The sequence below is a fragment of the Oncorhynchus kisutch genome, linkage group LG25 (genome assembly GCF_002021735.2).
Source record: "Oncorhynchus kisutch isolate 150728-3 linkage group LG25, Okis_V2, whole genome shotgun sequence".
Classification (NCBI taxonomy): Eukaryota; Metazoa; Chordata; class Actinopteri; order Salmoniformes; family Salmonidae; genus Oncorhynchus; species Oncorhynchus kisutch.
In genome coordinates this window covers 38,439,657-38,456,463 of record NC_034198.2, presented here as the reverse complement: position 1 = coordinate 38,456,463, position 16,807 = coordinate 38,439,657, and the positions used below count along the sequence as shown (strand labels likewise).

Genomic DNA, 16,807 nt, shown 5'->3' with positions numbered 1-16,807 from the left:
CAGACCAGCAGCGTCTGGTTGCTCCTCATTACACACCACAGACCAGCAGCATCTGGTTGCTCCTCATTACACACCACAGACCAGCAGCGTCTGGTTGCTCCTCATTACACACCACAGACCAGCAGCGTCTGGTTGCTCCTCATTACACACCACAGACCAGCAGCATCTGGTTGCTCCTCATTACACACCACAGACCAGCAGCGTCTGGTTGCTCCTCATTACACACCACAGACCAGCAGCATCTGGTTGCTCCTCATTACACACCACAGACCAGCAGCGTCTGGTTGCTCCTCATTACACACCACAGACCAGCAGCGTCTGGTTGCTCCTCATTACACACCACAGACCAGCAGCGTCTGGTTGCTCCTCATTACACACCACAGACCAGCAGCGTCTGGTTGCTCCTCATTACACACCACAGACCAGCAGCGTCTGGTTGCTCCTCATTACACACCACAGACCAGCAGCGTCTGGTTGCTCCTCATTACACACCACAGACCAGCAGCGTCTGGTTGCTCCTCATTACCCACCACAGACCAGCACATATTCTTTACATCAACATATAAATCCCTACAAAACTTATTGTATGACCTCTTATACATTATATACGGCATATGAACGTAAGGCGCTACAGATGGTAGTGCGTATGGCTTAGTACATCACTGGGGCAAAGTTTCCTGTCGTCCAGGACCTCTATACCAGGCGGTGTCAGAGGAAGGCCCCCAAAAAATTGTCAAAGACACCATCCACCCTAGTCTTGGACTGTTCTCTCTGCTACCGCACGGAAAGCGGTACCAGAGTGCCAAGTCTAGGACCAAAAGGCTCCTTAACAGCTTCTACCCCCAAGCCATCTGCTGAACAATTAATCAAATGGCCACCCAGACTATTTACATTGACCCCACCACTGCTGCTACTTGCTCTTTATCTATTATTGACTGGTATATAGCCTTGTTATTGTTACTTATTTTAATTTTGTTATATTTTTTTTACTTTAGTTTATTTAGTATATATCAGATTTGAGATATCAGCTGATGTAAGAAGGGCTTTATAAATAAATTTGATTTAGTAAATATTTTCTTAACTAACAATGCAGTTCAAGAAATAGAGTTAAGGGCTTGTAACTAAGCATTTCAAGGTAACGTCTACACTTGTATTCGGCCCATGTGACAAATACAATTCGATTTGATTAGGCCCAGCCTTTGGAACTTTGTTTTTCCTAGATATGGCTACTATATTGTGATCACTACATCCTATGGATTTAGATAAGGTTTTAAAGCAAATTTCTGCAGCATTAGTAAAGACGTGATCAATACATGTGGATCAATACATCAGTGCTATAGGCGTCACCACAGACCCTGGTTCGATTCCAGGCTGTATCACAACCGGACGTGATTGGGTGTCCCAAAGGGTGGCACACAATTGGCCCAGCGTCGTCCGGGTTAGGGTTTGGCTGGGCTGGGATGTCATTGTAAATATGAATTTGTTCTTAACTGACTTGCTTAGTTAAATAAAAAATCATTCCTGTGCTGTTTTTAACTACTCTGGCAGGTTGACTGATAACCTGAACCAGGTTGCAGCCACTGGCTACAGCTTTAACCTTTTTCTTGAGATGGCAGCTTGATGAAAGCCAGTCAATATTATTATTATTTTTTTTTTAATCACCCAGATAATAAACCTCTGTTGATATCACACACATATTATCCAGATACTGACTGTTAGCACTTGGTGGTCTATAGCAGCTTCCCACCAGAATGAGCTTTAGGTGAGGCAGATGAACCTGTAGCCATATTACTTCAACAGTATTTAACATGAGATCCTCTCTAAGTTTTACAGGAATGTGGTTCTGAATATAAACAGCATCACCACCATTGGCATTTCTGTATTTTCTGTACATGTTATAACTATGTATTTCTATCACTGTATCAAAGCTATTATCTACGTGAGATTCAGATATACCGAAGAATAAGAATGTAATCTGTTATTAGCAAATCATTGATTCCATGAACCTTGTTCCTTAAGATACACATGTTAACACGGGCGATTTTTAGCACTTGTTTTTATTGCCGGGAAGCTTAGAAGTAAATATATATATATATTTATTTTTTTAAACCTTAATTACACATACATATACATATATATTTTAGACATGCTCATGTTTTTTAAGTTAGTGCAGGGCGAGCTGCACACAGTGGAATTCCGACTAGGGCACACTGCCTCTGTGCTAAAAGTATAACTATGGTTAATAGGCACATGATTACTGCATACAACAGCTGTAGGATCAGCAGAAGCATACAGGGCAGTTAGAGTAACATTAGGTTACTTACATTGTGTCTTCCAACGCCCCTGGGATAATGTACATATGCTGAAGCATTATGATGACTCAGCGACACAACGGTAGGGAGTAACTGAGCTGGGCTTGGGTCATTGATAAGTCATTGTCTCAACACAGTCTTATAATGCTGTGAAAGGATCCAGGAACCCAAAGGATTTGGGTGGATCCCATCCCCTTATAAAACCAGTTTTGTTTCCACAAGGCTTAAAAATTGTCAATAAAATGTTACACCCATGGAGCTGCAGTAGTCACGTAGCCAGTTATGGAGGGATAAAAGTCTGCTGAACTTCTCAATGCCACGATTTAGGGAGGGCAGAGGGCCAGATATTATGGGTTGTTTGTTGGTGTTAAGCAGAGAACCAAACAGTTCTTTAAAACTATTCTTCAGCTGTTTTTTTTATTTATTTCACCTTTATTTAACCAGGTAGGCCAGTAGAGAACAAGTTCTCATTTGCAACTGCGACCTGGCCAAGATAAAGCATAGCAGTGTGAGCATACAACAAAGAGTTACACATGGAGTAAACAATTAACAAGTCAATAACACAGTAGAAAACAAAGGGGGGGTCTATATACAATGTGTGCAAAAGGCATGAGGAGGTAGGCAAATAATTACAATTTTGCAGATTAACACTGGAGTGATAAATGATCAGATGGTCATGTACAGGTAGAGATATTGGTGTGCAGAAGAGCAGAAAAGTAAATAAATAAAAACAGTATGGGGATGAGGTAGGTGAAAAGGGTGGGCTATTTACCAATAGACTATGTACAGCTGCAGCGATCGGTTAGCTGCTCAGATAGCTGATGTTTGAAGTTGGTGAGGGAGATAAAAGTCTCCAACTTCAGCGATTTTTGCAATTCGTTCCAGTCACAGGCAGCAGAGTACTGGAACGAAAGGCGGCCAAATGAGGTGTTGGCTTTAGGGATGATCAGTGAGATACACCTGCTGGAGCGCGTGCTACGGATGGGTGTTGCCATCGTGACCAGTGAGCTGAGATAAGGCGGAGCTTTACCTAGCATAGACTTGTAGATGACCTGGAGCCAGTGGGTCTGGCGACGAATATGTAGCGAGGGCCAGCCGACTAGAGCATACAAGTCGCAGTGGTGGGTGGTATAAGGTGCTTTAGTGACAAAACGGATGGCACTGTGATAGACTGCATCCAGTTTGCTGAGTAGAGTGTTGGAAGCCATTTTGTAGATGACATCGCCGAAGTCGAGGATCGGTAGGATAGTCAGTTTTACTAGGGTAAGCTTGGCGGCGTGAGTGAAGGAGGCTTTGTTGCGGAATAGAAAGCCGACTCTTGATTTGATTTTCGATTGGAGATGTTTGATATGAGTCTGGAAGGAGAGTTTGCAGTCTAGCCAGACACCTAGGTACTTATAGACGTCCACATATTCTAGGTCGGAACCATCCAGGGTGGTGATGCTAGTCGGGCATGCAGGTGCAGGCAGCGACCGGTTGAAAAGCATGCATTTGGTTTTACTAGCGTTTAAGAGCAGTTGGAGGCCACGGAAGGAGTGTTGTATGGCATTGAAGCTTGTTTGGAGGTTAGATAGCACAGTGTCCAAAGATGGGCCGAAAGTATATAGAATGGTGTCGTCTGCGTAGAGGTGGATCAGGGAATCGCCCGCAGCAAGAGCAACATCATTGATATACACAGAGAAAAGAGTCGGCCCGAGAATTGAACCCTGTGGCACCCCCATAGAGACTGCCAGAGGACCGGACAGCATGCCCTCCGATTTGACACACTGAACTCTGTCTGCAAAGTAATTGGTGAACCAGGCAAGGCAGTCATCCGAAAAACCGAGGCTACTGAGTCTGCCGATAAGAATATGGTGATTGACAGAGTCGAAAGCCTTGGCAAGGTCGATGAAGACGGCTGCACAGTACTGTCTTTTATCGATGGCGGTTATGATATCGTTTAGTACCTTGAGTGTGGCTGAGGTGCACCCATGACCGGCTCGGAAACCAGATTGCACAGCGGAGAAGGTACGGTGGGATTCGAGATGGTCAGTGACCTGTTTGTTGACTTGGCTTTCGAAGACCTTAGATAGGCAGGGCAGGATGGATATAGGTCTGTAACAGTTTGGGTCCAGGGTGTCTCCCCCTTTGAAGAGGGGGATGACTGCGGCAGCTTTCCAATCCTTGGGGATCTCAGACGAGATGAAAGAGAGGTTGAACAGGCTGATAATAGGGGTTGCGACAATGGTGGCAGATAGTTTCAGAAATAGAGGGTCCAGATTGTCAAGCCCAGCTGATTTGTACGGGTCCAGGTTTTGCAGCTCTTTCAGAACATCTGCTATCTGGATTTGGGTAAAGGAGAACCTGGAGAGGCTTGGGCGAGGAGCTGCGGGGGGGGCGGAGCTGTTGGCCGAGGTTGAAGTAGCCAGGCGGAAGGCATGGCCAGCCGTTGAGAAATGCTTATTGAAGTTTTCGATAATCATGGATTTATCAGTGGTGACCGTGTTACCTAGCCTCAGTGCAGTGGGCAGCTGGGAGGAGGTGCTCTTGTTCTCCATGGACTTCACAGTGTCCCAGAACTTTTTGGAGTTGGAGCTACAGGATGCAAACTTCTGCCTGAAGAAGCTGGCCTTAGCTTTCCTGACTGACTGCGTGTATTGGTTCCGGACTTCCCTGAACAGTTGCATATCACGGGGACTATTCGATGCTATTGCAGTCCGCCACAGGATGTTTTTGTGCTGGTCGAGGGCAGTCAGGTCTGGAGTGAACCAAGGGCTGTATCTGTTCTTAGTTCTGCATTTTTTGAACGGAGCATGCTTATCTAAAATGGTGAGGAAGTTACTTTTAAAGAATGACCAGGCATCCTCAACTGACGGGATGAGGTCAATGTCCTTCCAGGATACCCGGGCCAGGTCGATTAGAAAGGCCTGCTCACAGAAGTGTTTTAGGGAGCGTTTGACAGTGATGAGGGGTGGTCGTTTGACTGCGGCTCCGTAGCGGATACAGGCAATGAGGCAGTGATCGCTGAGATCCTGGTTGAAGACAGCGGAGGTGTATTTGGAGGGCCAGTTGGTCAGGATGACGTCTATGAGGGTGCCCTTGTTTACAGAGTTAGGGTTGTACCTGGTGGGTTCCTTGATGATTTGTGTGAGATTGAGGGCATCTAGCTTAGATTGTAGGACTGGCGGGGTGTTAAGCATATCCCAGTTTAGGTCACCTAACAGAACAAACTCTGAAGCTAGATGGGGGGGCGATCAATTCACAAATGGTGTCCAGGGCACAGCTGGGAGCTGAGGGGGGTCGGTAGCAGGCGGCAACCGTGAGAGACTTATTTCTGGAGAGAGTAATTTTCAAAATTAGTAGTTCGAACTGTTTGGGTATGGACCTGGAAAGTATGACATTACTTTGCAGGCTGTTCTGTGCTGCCCTTCATTGAATCCCACATGAACGAAGATAGACTACATTTCCTAGCAGCTTATTGATGTCCTGATGCAGGTTTATAATGTCTGGGAGGAGCTTATTGATGTCCTGATGCAGGTTTATAATGTCTGGGAGGAGCTTATTGATGCCCTGATGCAGGTTTATAATGTTTGGGAGGAGCTTATTGATGTCCTGATGCAGGTTTATAATGTCTGGGAGCAGCTTATTGATGTCCTGATGCAGGTTTATAACGTCAGGGAGGAGCTTATTGATGTCCTGATGCAGGTTTATAATGTCTGGGAGGAGCTTATTGATGTCCTGATGCAGGTTTATAATGTCTGGGAGGAGCTTATTGATGACCTGATGCAGGTTTATAATGTCTGGGAGGAGCTTATTGATGACCTGATGCAGGTTTAAAATGTCTGGGAGCAGAAAAACTCCAGAAAGTTGACTCAAGTTCAATCTCGTGCTTCTCTGCACAGGCTGATATTTCTTTTAGAGAGAACATTGATCACAAGTAGTGATGCACCGATATGACATGTGTGGCTAATACCGATATCCGATATTTTCCTTGCCCCCCAAAAAAACGCTAACCATATTTCAAATTTTAGCGGCTTTTTAAGCATTCTAGTAGTTAAATAGTTACACACACACAGCGTTCTATGGCACTGCATCTCAGTGCAAGAGGCATCAATACAGTCCCTGGTTCGAATCCAGGCTGTAACACATATGGCCGTGATTGGGAGTCCCATAGGGCGGCGCACAATTGGCCCAGCTTCGTCCGGGCCGACATTGTAAATAAGAATTTGTTCTTAACTAACGTGCCTAGTTAAATAAAGTTATTTTGTTGGCATTTACGTATGTCCCCATTACCAGTAAAACATAATCAAAACCTATTTCTTCCACTTACTTGCTGTGCTGTTTTGTGGTTCATTTGTTTCATTCTCAACCAGGATTTCTATGGAATGCCGTTTGAGTCTTTGTGTGTCAAAAAGGATTCAAGTCAAATAACACTATTTGACGTGTCAAATAAGCTTGTTGACCAATCAGGACCGGAATATGACTGCACGTCAAATAATTATTTAACACCATTAGTGTAATAACTACGAAAATATTATCACTCATATTTCATATGTCACAAAGTTTCATCGATACATATGCTATGATGCTGGTAAAGTTGTCTCGCGCACCTACAGTGCTGGTCATAAAAAAAAGTTAGCTAGCTGATGCAAACAACGCAGTTATTCCCCAAAAACATAGCAAAACAAAATCATCTGTTTCAGTAGGTATAGATAGCTAGCAAACTATATAGCTATGTGTCATCATCTAAAATAACCCTAATTTATAAGATGGTTCTTATTTGATTAATGGTGATTGGACCCATCTATATGAAGCTAGCCACAATAAGGATTAGCCACAAGAGGACCTTCCGGTTAGCCTTCAAAATAAAAGTATGGCATAATTATACTATGTATTCATTTGCATCACTGTCAATGACCCTTTTATTTTGAAGGCAAACTGCAAATTTCAATATAGTGCCTAATCATTATTGTGGCTAGCTTCACAACACATAACCCGGTCTGGTTGAGCCTCACTAGCCAGATGAAGCTAGCTGGCTACTTATAACGTTAACCCTGTTGCCCAAAGCTAAGTAGCTGGCTAGCTATTTATTTTAATGAACTGAAGTTCAATTTCAATAGGCGAACAACAAGTAGCAACCTAGCTAATACTTACTCACAAGGATTCCTAAATCATTGCTAAGAATAATGAAAATGACTGCAGTTTCTACTTGTCATTGTTGTCAGGCTGGTTGTACTGGTGCTAGCTAGGTACCAAGCTAAAGCTAGCTACCCCAGAAGTTGCGGTCGAACAAATTATGCTTTATTACCAACGCGGTACTGTAAACATTGTCCGTGGCCGGTGTTTGCAGACTTTTTTGTGCTGCTTTGACAGTGCTACTGTATCCTTTTTGACACACAAAGACCCAAACGGAGTTTCATAGTATTGATGTCGTGAAGGTAATAGCAGTGGCGTTATTACTGTGTCCGGTAGGGCAACATCTGAAAAATTGTGCACTTGGTAGTGTGTTCCGGTGCTTGACCAGTCGGCGAAAGTCAACATCACCCACGACAGAACGGTTGAAAGTCAAGGGCAATGAATTCCAGAATGGATTTCACCTTTGAGTTGTCTTGCTGAAATGTTTCTTACCCTTTCAAATGACTGTTGTTGACTGCTCGACTTGTTGACTGCTCGATCCACACAGCAGACATTGTGGACTAGGTTAGGAATGCTGTGTTGCAGGTGTAGCGCAAAATTTTACGTGGTGTCATTATGTCCTGTAAAATTAAAAAGACAGCCACACACTCTAGGAGTTCAGATGCAATAATTTAATAACCAAAGCTTTGACAGACAAGCTGACTTCATCATTACGTCCTGTACCTACGTTACATAGGTATGCACGTCAGCTTTGACATCGGTTTTTCACAATTCGGCATTAAACATCGGGCCGATACCGTCCGATTCCGATATGTTCACCGATATTGTGCATCCCTAATCACAAGTCAGTCGTAACATGGCTAATAGGCTCATTTATCTATTCACTTAGCAAACAAAGCCCAGAGCCTAGCTAACTAGCTGCTGGAAGGATGGGTGAGTGGACAACCCTCCCCCCCATATATTTTCACTTTGGCTACAGCTAGAGATGCAAATGTCATTTGGTTAGCTAGAAAGAAATGTGAGTCACTTTGATAGCTAGCTATGCTGAACTTGAATAACTCACCAACAGTTTGCATAGCTCTTAGTTTTCAATAAAAATGTATTTGTCATCGATCGAATGGGCGGGCAAGCTGACAAGTTCCCATTCAGTTGTCAAAACGTGGGCTATTATTCCATTGTTTATCAGTGCAATTTTGACATTGTACATTTGGTTGTTGATCTTATAGGCAACTGAGAAAGCGGTAGCCTACCTGTTCACAGTTGTTAGATAAATAGGACTGTAAAGTTCCCAAATGTACAAGGACTTCTGTAATACTTATGTAACAGTATAGCTTCCGTCCCTCTCCTCGCACCTACCTGGGCTCGAACCAGGGACCCTCTGCACACATTGACAACAGCCACCCTTGAAGCATCATTACCCATCGCTCCACAAAAGCAGAGCAAGGGGAACAACTACGTCAAGGTCTCAGAGCGAGTGACGTCACCGATTGAAACGCTATTAGCGCGCACCCTGCTAACTAGCTAGCCATTTCACATCGGTTACACCAGAAATCCATTCAGGTGTATTTTGTGGCTTATGGAGAATCTGATCTAACGTAGCACTGTTGCTACTGCCTGTAAATATACAGTCCAGTTCAAAGTTAAATGATGGAATGCCCGTACGGCAAATGTCTTATTTGCATATAGGCCTAGTGTAGCTCTGATTGGCTATGGCGCACCGGTCTGTGTAGTCTCGCCTGTCAGAAAATGTGGAAAAAAAAGGCATCATTCTTCCCGAGGGTGTAAATGAATCTGATTTTAATAAGATATCATGTTGCTAAAACACTGTCAATTCCACTTTAAATATTAACATTTTGCATCGTCAACAATGTTGAGCAGCGTTTGTACTTGGGTGTGTGGGTCCATAGACATCTTTTTTTCCCCCCACAAGCGGCGTATAAAAAAAAAACAGTATGATCAAACATCTGAGCAGTTAATTAAAGATAATTTGATCTTAATGAGGCAGAAACAGTAGCAGCACTCAGTCTAATGGGGGCCCATCCATGAAAGTCATTTAAAAAGCGTGACTCTCTCTCACCCGTCTCCCTCTCATGGCTGTAAAAACAGCTGTTTTACACCCAGAACACAATGTGTGTACACTACAGAGCGGTTAAATGAAAACCACCTCAACGTTACATAGTCAAATTTGAGCTCTATAAAAACGTCACTGGGAGAACAGGTCCTTAAACAATCCACTCCTTAGCAGACTGCGTTTTATGTAGGTCTGGAACTAAAAGAACAGTAAATAAAAATGACACTAATCTACAGCTGTGGAAAATGGATGACCTTTGATCCCCTTGCCCGCTCTCATCGCTGCCTGGCGTGTTCTCAGAGTGCTGGTGCATTCCGATTCTGAGAGCTACGAGCTCCATTCACTCAACGACTTGAGTGATTTAAAAAACATATATATAATAATAATTTAAAATGGCACTTAAGCAGAATCTGCATTCCTCAGTCCATCATGGGTTGGTAGTGATTTTGATCCCTCAACTATCCAATTTTAACAATGTTCCTCTAATACGTTCTTAAAGAAGAAGGGTTTAAGCCTAAAGCAGGAGAACATCATGCTGCAGGTGGAATATGGCGTCGGTCCCAACAACACTAGAGTTGCTACCATCTCAGGGTATACCCCCCCCCCCTCTCACTGTTTAAACCACAGACTCACAAATTGCAGATTGACCTTGAAACCACCTCTGCTAGCTACATACAACCTGGCTCAGTCAGGCTACGTTGTTTTGTGGAGGTTTGGACCTCCAGAGGGATTCCTCCTGTTATTCTGTGGCTTCATCCCAAATGAGGCACCCTATATAGTGCACTACTTTTGACCAGGACCCATAGGATACAGGGTGCAGTTTGGGATTCAGACAGTGACTGAGTCCAGGTTTGCAGTAGTTGCGTTCTAAGTAATAGGCTGACTGGGTATGCCCAAATAGGCTTTATAGTATGTGAGAAAAAAAAGATACTGGAATAATATATATATATATATATATATATATATATATATATATTCCAGTATGTGATAAATGCCAGGATGTCATACTCATTTCAACCTTTCACCTAGTAGAATTCCCTGCATGCCATTGAGGAAGAGAATCATCTTTTCAGACCCACGTGTTCTTGACAACAGCTGATAATGAGAAGGGGTAATGTGATAAGGTGTAATGGATGACCTATTCTCAGTATGGGAGGGGCCTAGTATGTTTATTTATTAAACTGGGCAAGTCAGTTAAGAACAAATTCTTATTTACAATGACGGCGTACCAAAAGGCAAAAGGCCTCCTGTGGGGACGGGGATCAAAAATACTAAATCAAATAAAAGAAGACAAAACACACATCAGGACAAGAGACACCGGAACACGACATCAGGAGATACCCAAGAGAACACAACATGGCAGCAGCACATGGCAACATGGCAGCAGCACATGGCAACAACATGGCAGCACCACATGGCAACATGGCAGCAGCACATGACAACAACATGGCAGCACCACATGGCAACATGGCAGCAGCACATGACAACAACATGGCAGCAGCACATGACAACAACATGGCAGCAGCACATGACAACAACATGGCAGCAGCACATGACAACAACATGGCAGCAGCACATGGCAACATCATGGCAGCAGCACATGGCAACAACATGGCAGCAGCACATGGCAACAACATGGCAGCAGCACATGGCAACAACATGGCAGCAGCACATGACAACAACATGGCAGCAACACATGACAACAACATGGCAGCAACACATGACAACAACATGGCAGCAGCACATGGCAACAACATGGCAGCAGCACATGACAACATGGCAGCAGCACATGACAACATGGCAGCAGCACATGACAACAACATGGCAGCAGCACATGACAACAACATGGCAGCAGCACATGACAACAACATGGCAGCAGCACATGGCAACAACATGGCAGCAGCACATGGCAACAACATGGCAGCAGCACATGGCAACAACATGGCAGCAGCACATGGCAACAACATGGCAGCAACACATGACAACATGGCAGCAACACATGACAACAACATGGCAGCAGCACATGGCAACAACATGGCAGCAGCACATGACAACAACATGGCAGCAGCACATGACAACATGGCAGCAGCACATGACAACATGGCAGCAGCACATGACAACAACATGGCAGCAGCACATGACAACAACATGGCAGCAGCACATGGCAACAACATGGCAGTAGCACATGGCAACAACATGGCAGCAGCACATGGCAACAACATGGCAGCAGCACATGGCAACAACATGGCAGCAGCACATGACAACATGGCAGCAGCACATGACAACAACATGGCAGCAGCACATGGCAACAACATGGCAGCAGCACATGGCAACAACATGGCAGCAGCACATGGCAACAACATGGCAGCAACACATGGCAACAACATGGCAGCAGCACATGGCAACAACATGGCAGCAGCACATGACAACATGGCAGCAGCACATGGCAACAACATGGCAGCAGCACATGGCAACAACATGGCAGCAACACATGGCAACAACATGGCAGCAGCACATGGCAACAACATGGCAGCAGCACATGACAACATGGCAGCAGCACATGGCAACAACATGGCAGCAGCACATGGCAACAACATGGCAGCAGCACATGGCAACAACATGGCAGCAGCACATGGCAACAACATGGCAGCAGCACATGGCAACAACATGGCAGCAGCACATGGCAACAACATGGCAGCAGCACATGGCAACAACATGGCAGCAGCACATGGCAACAACATGGCAGCAGCACATGGCAACAACATGGCAGCAGCACATGTCAACAACATGGCAGCAGCACATGACAACAACATGGCAGCAGCACATGACAACAACATGGCAGCAGCACATGACAACAACATGGCAGCAACACATGACAACAACATGGCAGCAACACAAACATGGTACAAACATTGGGAACAGACAACAGCACAAAGGGCAAAAAAGTAGAGACAACAATACATCACGCAAAGCAGCCACAACTGGCAGTAAGTGTGTCCATGATTGAGTCTTTGAATGAAGAGATGGAGATTAAACTGTCCAGTTTGAGTGTTTGTTGCAGCTAGTTCCAGTCGCTAGCTACAGCGAACTGAAAAGAGGAGCGACCCAGGGATGTGTGCGCTTTGGGGACTTAACAGAATGTGACTGGCAGAACGGGTGTTGTATGTGGAGGATGAGGGCTGCAGTAGATATCTCAGATAGGGGGGAGTGAGGCCAAAGAAGGTTTTATAAATAAGCATCAACAAGTGGGTCTTGCATCAGGTACACAGAGAGTAGTTTACAGAGGTTTACAGAGGAGTATTACAGAGGAGTATGGAGTGCAGTGATGTGTCCTATAAGTAGCATTGTTGCCAAATCTGATGGCCGAGAGGTAAAGAACATCTCGTCACTGGAGAGCACCCTTGCCTGCCGATCTATAAATCTAGCATGGGTAGAATGGTCATCTGAATCATGGTTTGTTTGGCAGCTGGGGTGAGAGGAGCGATTACGATAGAGAAAACCAAGTCTAGATTTAACCTTAGGCTACAGCTTGGATATGTGCTGAGAGAAGGACAGGTACCCGTCTAGCCATACTCCCAAGTACTTGTATGAAGGGACTACCTTCAAGCTCTAAACCCTCAGAGGTAGTAATCACACCTGTGGGGGGAGGGGCATTCTTCTTACCAAACCACATGACCTTTGTTTTGGAGGTATTCAGAACAAGGTTAAGGGCAGAGAAAGCTTGCTGGACACTAAGAAAGCTTTGTTGTAGAGCGTTTGACACAAAATACAGGGAGGGGCCAGCTGAGTTTAAGACTGTATCATCTGCACATAAATGGATGAGAGAGCTTCCTACTGCCTGAGCTGTTGTTGAGAAGAACATGGGGCCTAGGATGGAGCCTTGGTGACAGCAGTGGCTAAGACAGCAGATGTTCTGACTTAATACACTGCACTCTTGAGAGCGGTAGTTAGTAAATCAGGCCAATGACCCCTCAGCAATACTCCTTAGCTGACCCACAAGAATGGAATGGTCTACCATATCAAAAGCTTTGGCCAAGTCAATAAAAATACACTGCTTAGAATCAAGGGAAATGACATAATTTAGGACCTTTAAGGTTGCAGTGACATTAACCTGAGCAGAATCCAGATTGCATACCAGAAAGAATACTATAGACATCAAGAAAACCAGTCAGTTGATTATTGACAAGTTTTGATAAACAGGGCAAGATAGAAATTGGCCTATAACAGTTAGGGGGAGATCAAGCTGATCCTATTTTATTTATTTAACTAGGCAAGTCAGTTAAGAACAAATTCTGAGTTACAATGACAGCCTACACCGGCCAAACCCGGACGACGCTGGGCCACGGGACTCCCAATCACGGCCTTCAAATAAAGGACGCACCGTGGCTGCCTTCCAAGCATCGGGAACTTCCCCAGAGGAAAAACAGGTTAAAAAAGATTAAATAAGCTCGGCGATGTTGTGTTGATTTAGTTACATTTGAACTAAATAGTAAATTATAAATAGTGTGTAGTACTATTAGTACACAGACCGATTAGGACATGGCCAGTTTGTTGGAGGAAATCAGTTTGAGTAAGATAAGGCGCAGAATAAAATCACTAAGCTTGATTACATTACGAGTAGCATAGTTATGTGGGATGCAAGGTGATTTACATCAGTTATTCTGTGTAGTCTGACTGCCAGGTAGTGAGATCTCAAAACACATACATCTTGTAAAGTGGACCGATGCTTTCTAGGTAACTGAGATATGGTGGATCTGTAACTAGGTCAAGTCCAGTACAGCTCGGTCCACTTCAGCTCAGTAGTGTAAAAAGGGTATGAACTTACCGCTGCTTCCACAGTCTGCACAGGACAGAAGCTCCTCAGACCTCTTGTCCCGATTGGACTCTTTCGTTCCCAAACAGAAACTGCATATTGGGATGGGGTCAGCGCGTAGCTGGGGAGAGAAACAGAAAACTGCATATTGGGATGGGGTCAGCGCGTAGCTGGGCAGAGAAACAGAAACTGCATGGTCCCATGTGGTAGAGCACGGCGCTTGAAATGCCAGGGTTGTGGGTTCAACTCCTACGTGGGACCAGTACAAACAAAATGATGAACTCACTACTGGTAAGTCTCTCTGGATAAGAGCGTTTGCTAATTTACTAAAATATAAAATGTATATTGCATATTGGGATGGGGCCAAAGCATAGCTGGGGAGAGAAACAAAGTGCATTCTGGGATGGGGGTCAGTTAGAAAGTGTCAGAATGGACGAGGAGAAGCTATGATACGCTGTAAATAATATCTGTATTCATGCTGTATGAAAGCAAAACAACGTTCTAATGGATGCAAATACAGTCATCATAAGCCCTCAGTACTGTAAAGTGCTGCAGATTTTTGACTTAAAACCCATCTTTTCCGTGTACTCTTTGTACAGAGGTACTCTACCGTAATATATGTAAAAGATTGGCCTTCATACATTCAATCTGAAAGGGGGATGTGATCATCTGAAAAAGGTGATTAAGAAAGCTTTACACTACAGTGAGACAGGATGCTTCATTGGCGTGGGAAACATTTTTACAAATAGATAAAACAAAAGTGAAAAACAGTAAAACACACAAAAGTTTTTTATGGCTCTGTATCTCTCTCTCACTGCAAAGAGTCCAGGACCTCTATAACAGGGGGGTGTCAGAGGAAGGCCCTAAAAATTGTCAAAGACTCCAGCCACCCAAGTCATAGATTCTCCGCACAGTAAGCAGTCTGGAACCAACAAGACCTTGAACAGTTTCTACCCCGAAGCCATAAGACTGCTAAATAGTTTGTTAAATAGTTAACCAATAGCTACCCAGACTATCTGCATTGAGCCTTTTGACTGATCACATACATTGCTGCTACTGTTTATCATCTATCCTGTTGCCTAGTCACTCTATCCCTCAATATAGTGCATTCAGAAAGTATTCAGACTCGTTGGCTTTTTCAGCCTTATTATAAAATATATTAAATAACATCTCAATCTACACATAATACCCCATAATAACAAAGCGAAAACTGTTTTAGAAAAGTTTGCAAATGTATTAAAAATGTAAAAAAATAAAAAATAAAAGATTTTGACTTGTTTCTACAACTTGGAGTCCACCTGTAGAAAATTCAATTGATTGGACATGATTTGGAAAGGCACACACCTGTCTATATAAAAGGTCCCACGGTTGACAGTGAATATCAGAGCAAAAACCAAGCCATGAGGTGGAAGGAATTGTCCGTAGAGCTCCGAGAAAGCATTGTGTCGAGGCACAGATCTGGGGAAGGGAACCAAAACATTTCTGCAGCATTGAAGGTACCGAAGAACACAGTGGCCTCCATCATTCTTAAATGGAAGAAGTTTGGAACCACCAAGACTCTTCCGAGAGCAATCAGGGGAGAAGGAACTTGGTCAGGGAGGTGACCAATAACCAGATGGTAACTGACAGAGCTCCAGAGTTCCTCTGTAGAGATGGGAGAACCTTCCAGAAGGACAACCATCTCTGCAGCACTCCACCAATCAGGCCTTTGTGGTAGAGTGGTCAGACAGAAGCCACTCCTCAGTAAAAGGCACATGACAGTCAGCTTAGAGTTTGCCAAAAGGCCCCTCCTGGATCAAGATCCCTGTTGCCGGAATTGTTTTGTGCGTCCCCAAAAACTTTGAATAACATATTTTTAGATAGAGCCCCGTTGCGTATTGAAACGGTATTAACATCTGCATACTGCCCAACCCTAAATATCAGCTTGCCTCAGTCTACGTTAAGACAGTAACTCTTGAATGAAAGCTATAGTGCTGATTTTTTTTTAAATATTTTATATTTCACCTTTATTTAACCTGGTGCTTCATTCTTGTAGGATAGGCTACACCACACTTTCCTCAGCTCTTCAACAAACTATTATAGTTGAGCAGAATATAGCATATTATAAACTGGGTGGTTCGAGCCCTGAACGCCAATTGTCTGACAGCCGTGGAATATCAGACGGTGTACCATGGGTATAATTACATTGGTAACCAGTTTATAATAGCAATAAGGCACCTCTGGGGTTTGTGATATATGGCCAATATACCACGGCTAAGGGCTGTATCCAGGCATGACGCAACATGCTAAAGAACAGCCCTTAGTGGTGGAATATTGGCCATATACCACATCTCCTCAGACCTTATTGCTTAAATTTGCCACTTGACAGATATGCCACTCATCCAAAGTGACTTAAAGTCTGGTACAGGGAGTGCATATTTAGTATGAGTATCGATGACCACGGGAACGGAACTCACGACCTTGGCTAGATGGGCATTATGTCATTGTGAACAATGG

General features: G+C 44.1%; 1 protein-coding gene across 9 annotated transcripts in view; it reads right to left on the bottom strand.

The window, feature by feature from the left end:
* LOC109869887 (histone acetyltransferase KAT6B) overlaps positions 1-16,807 on the bottom strand; it is a 101,072-nt gene that overhangs the window by 68,426 nt on the left and 15,839 nt on the right. For all 9 annotated transcript variants that reach the window (XM_031804659.1, XM_031804661.1, XM_031804662.1 and 6 more), the window contains exon 3: positions 14,324-14,432. In XM_031804659.1, coding sequence (XP_031660519.1) covers positions 14,324-14,432 — 109 coding nt within the window. The remainder of the gene's footprint in view (positions 1-14,323; positions 14,433-16,807) is intronic.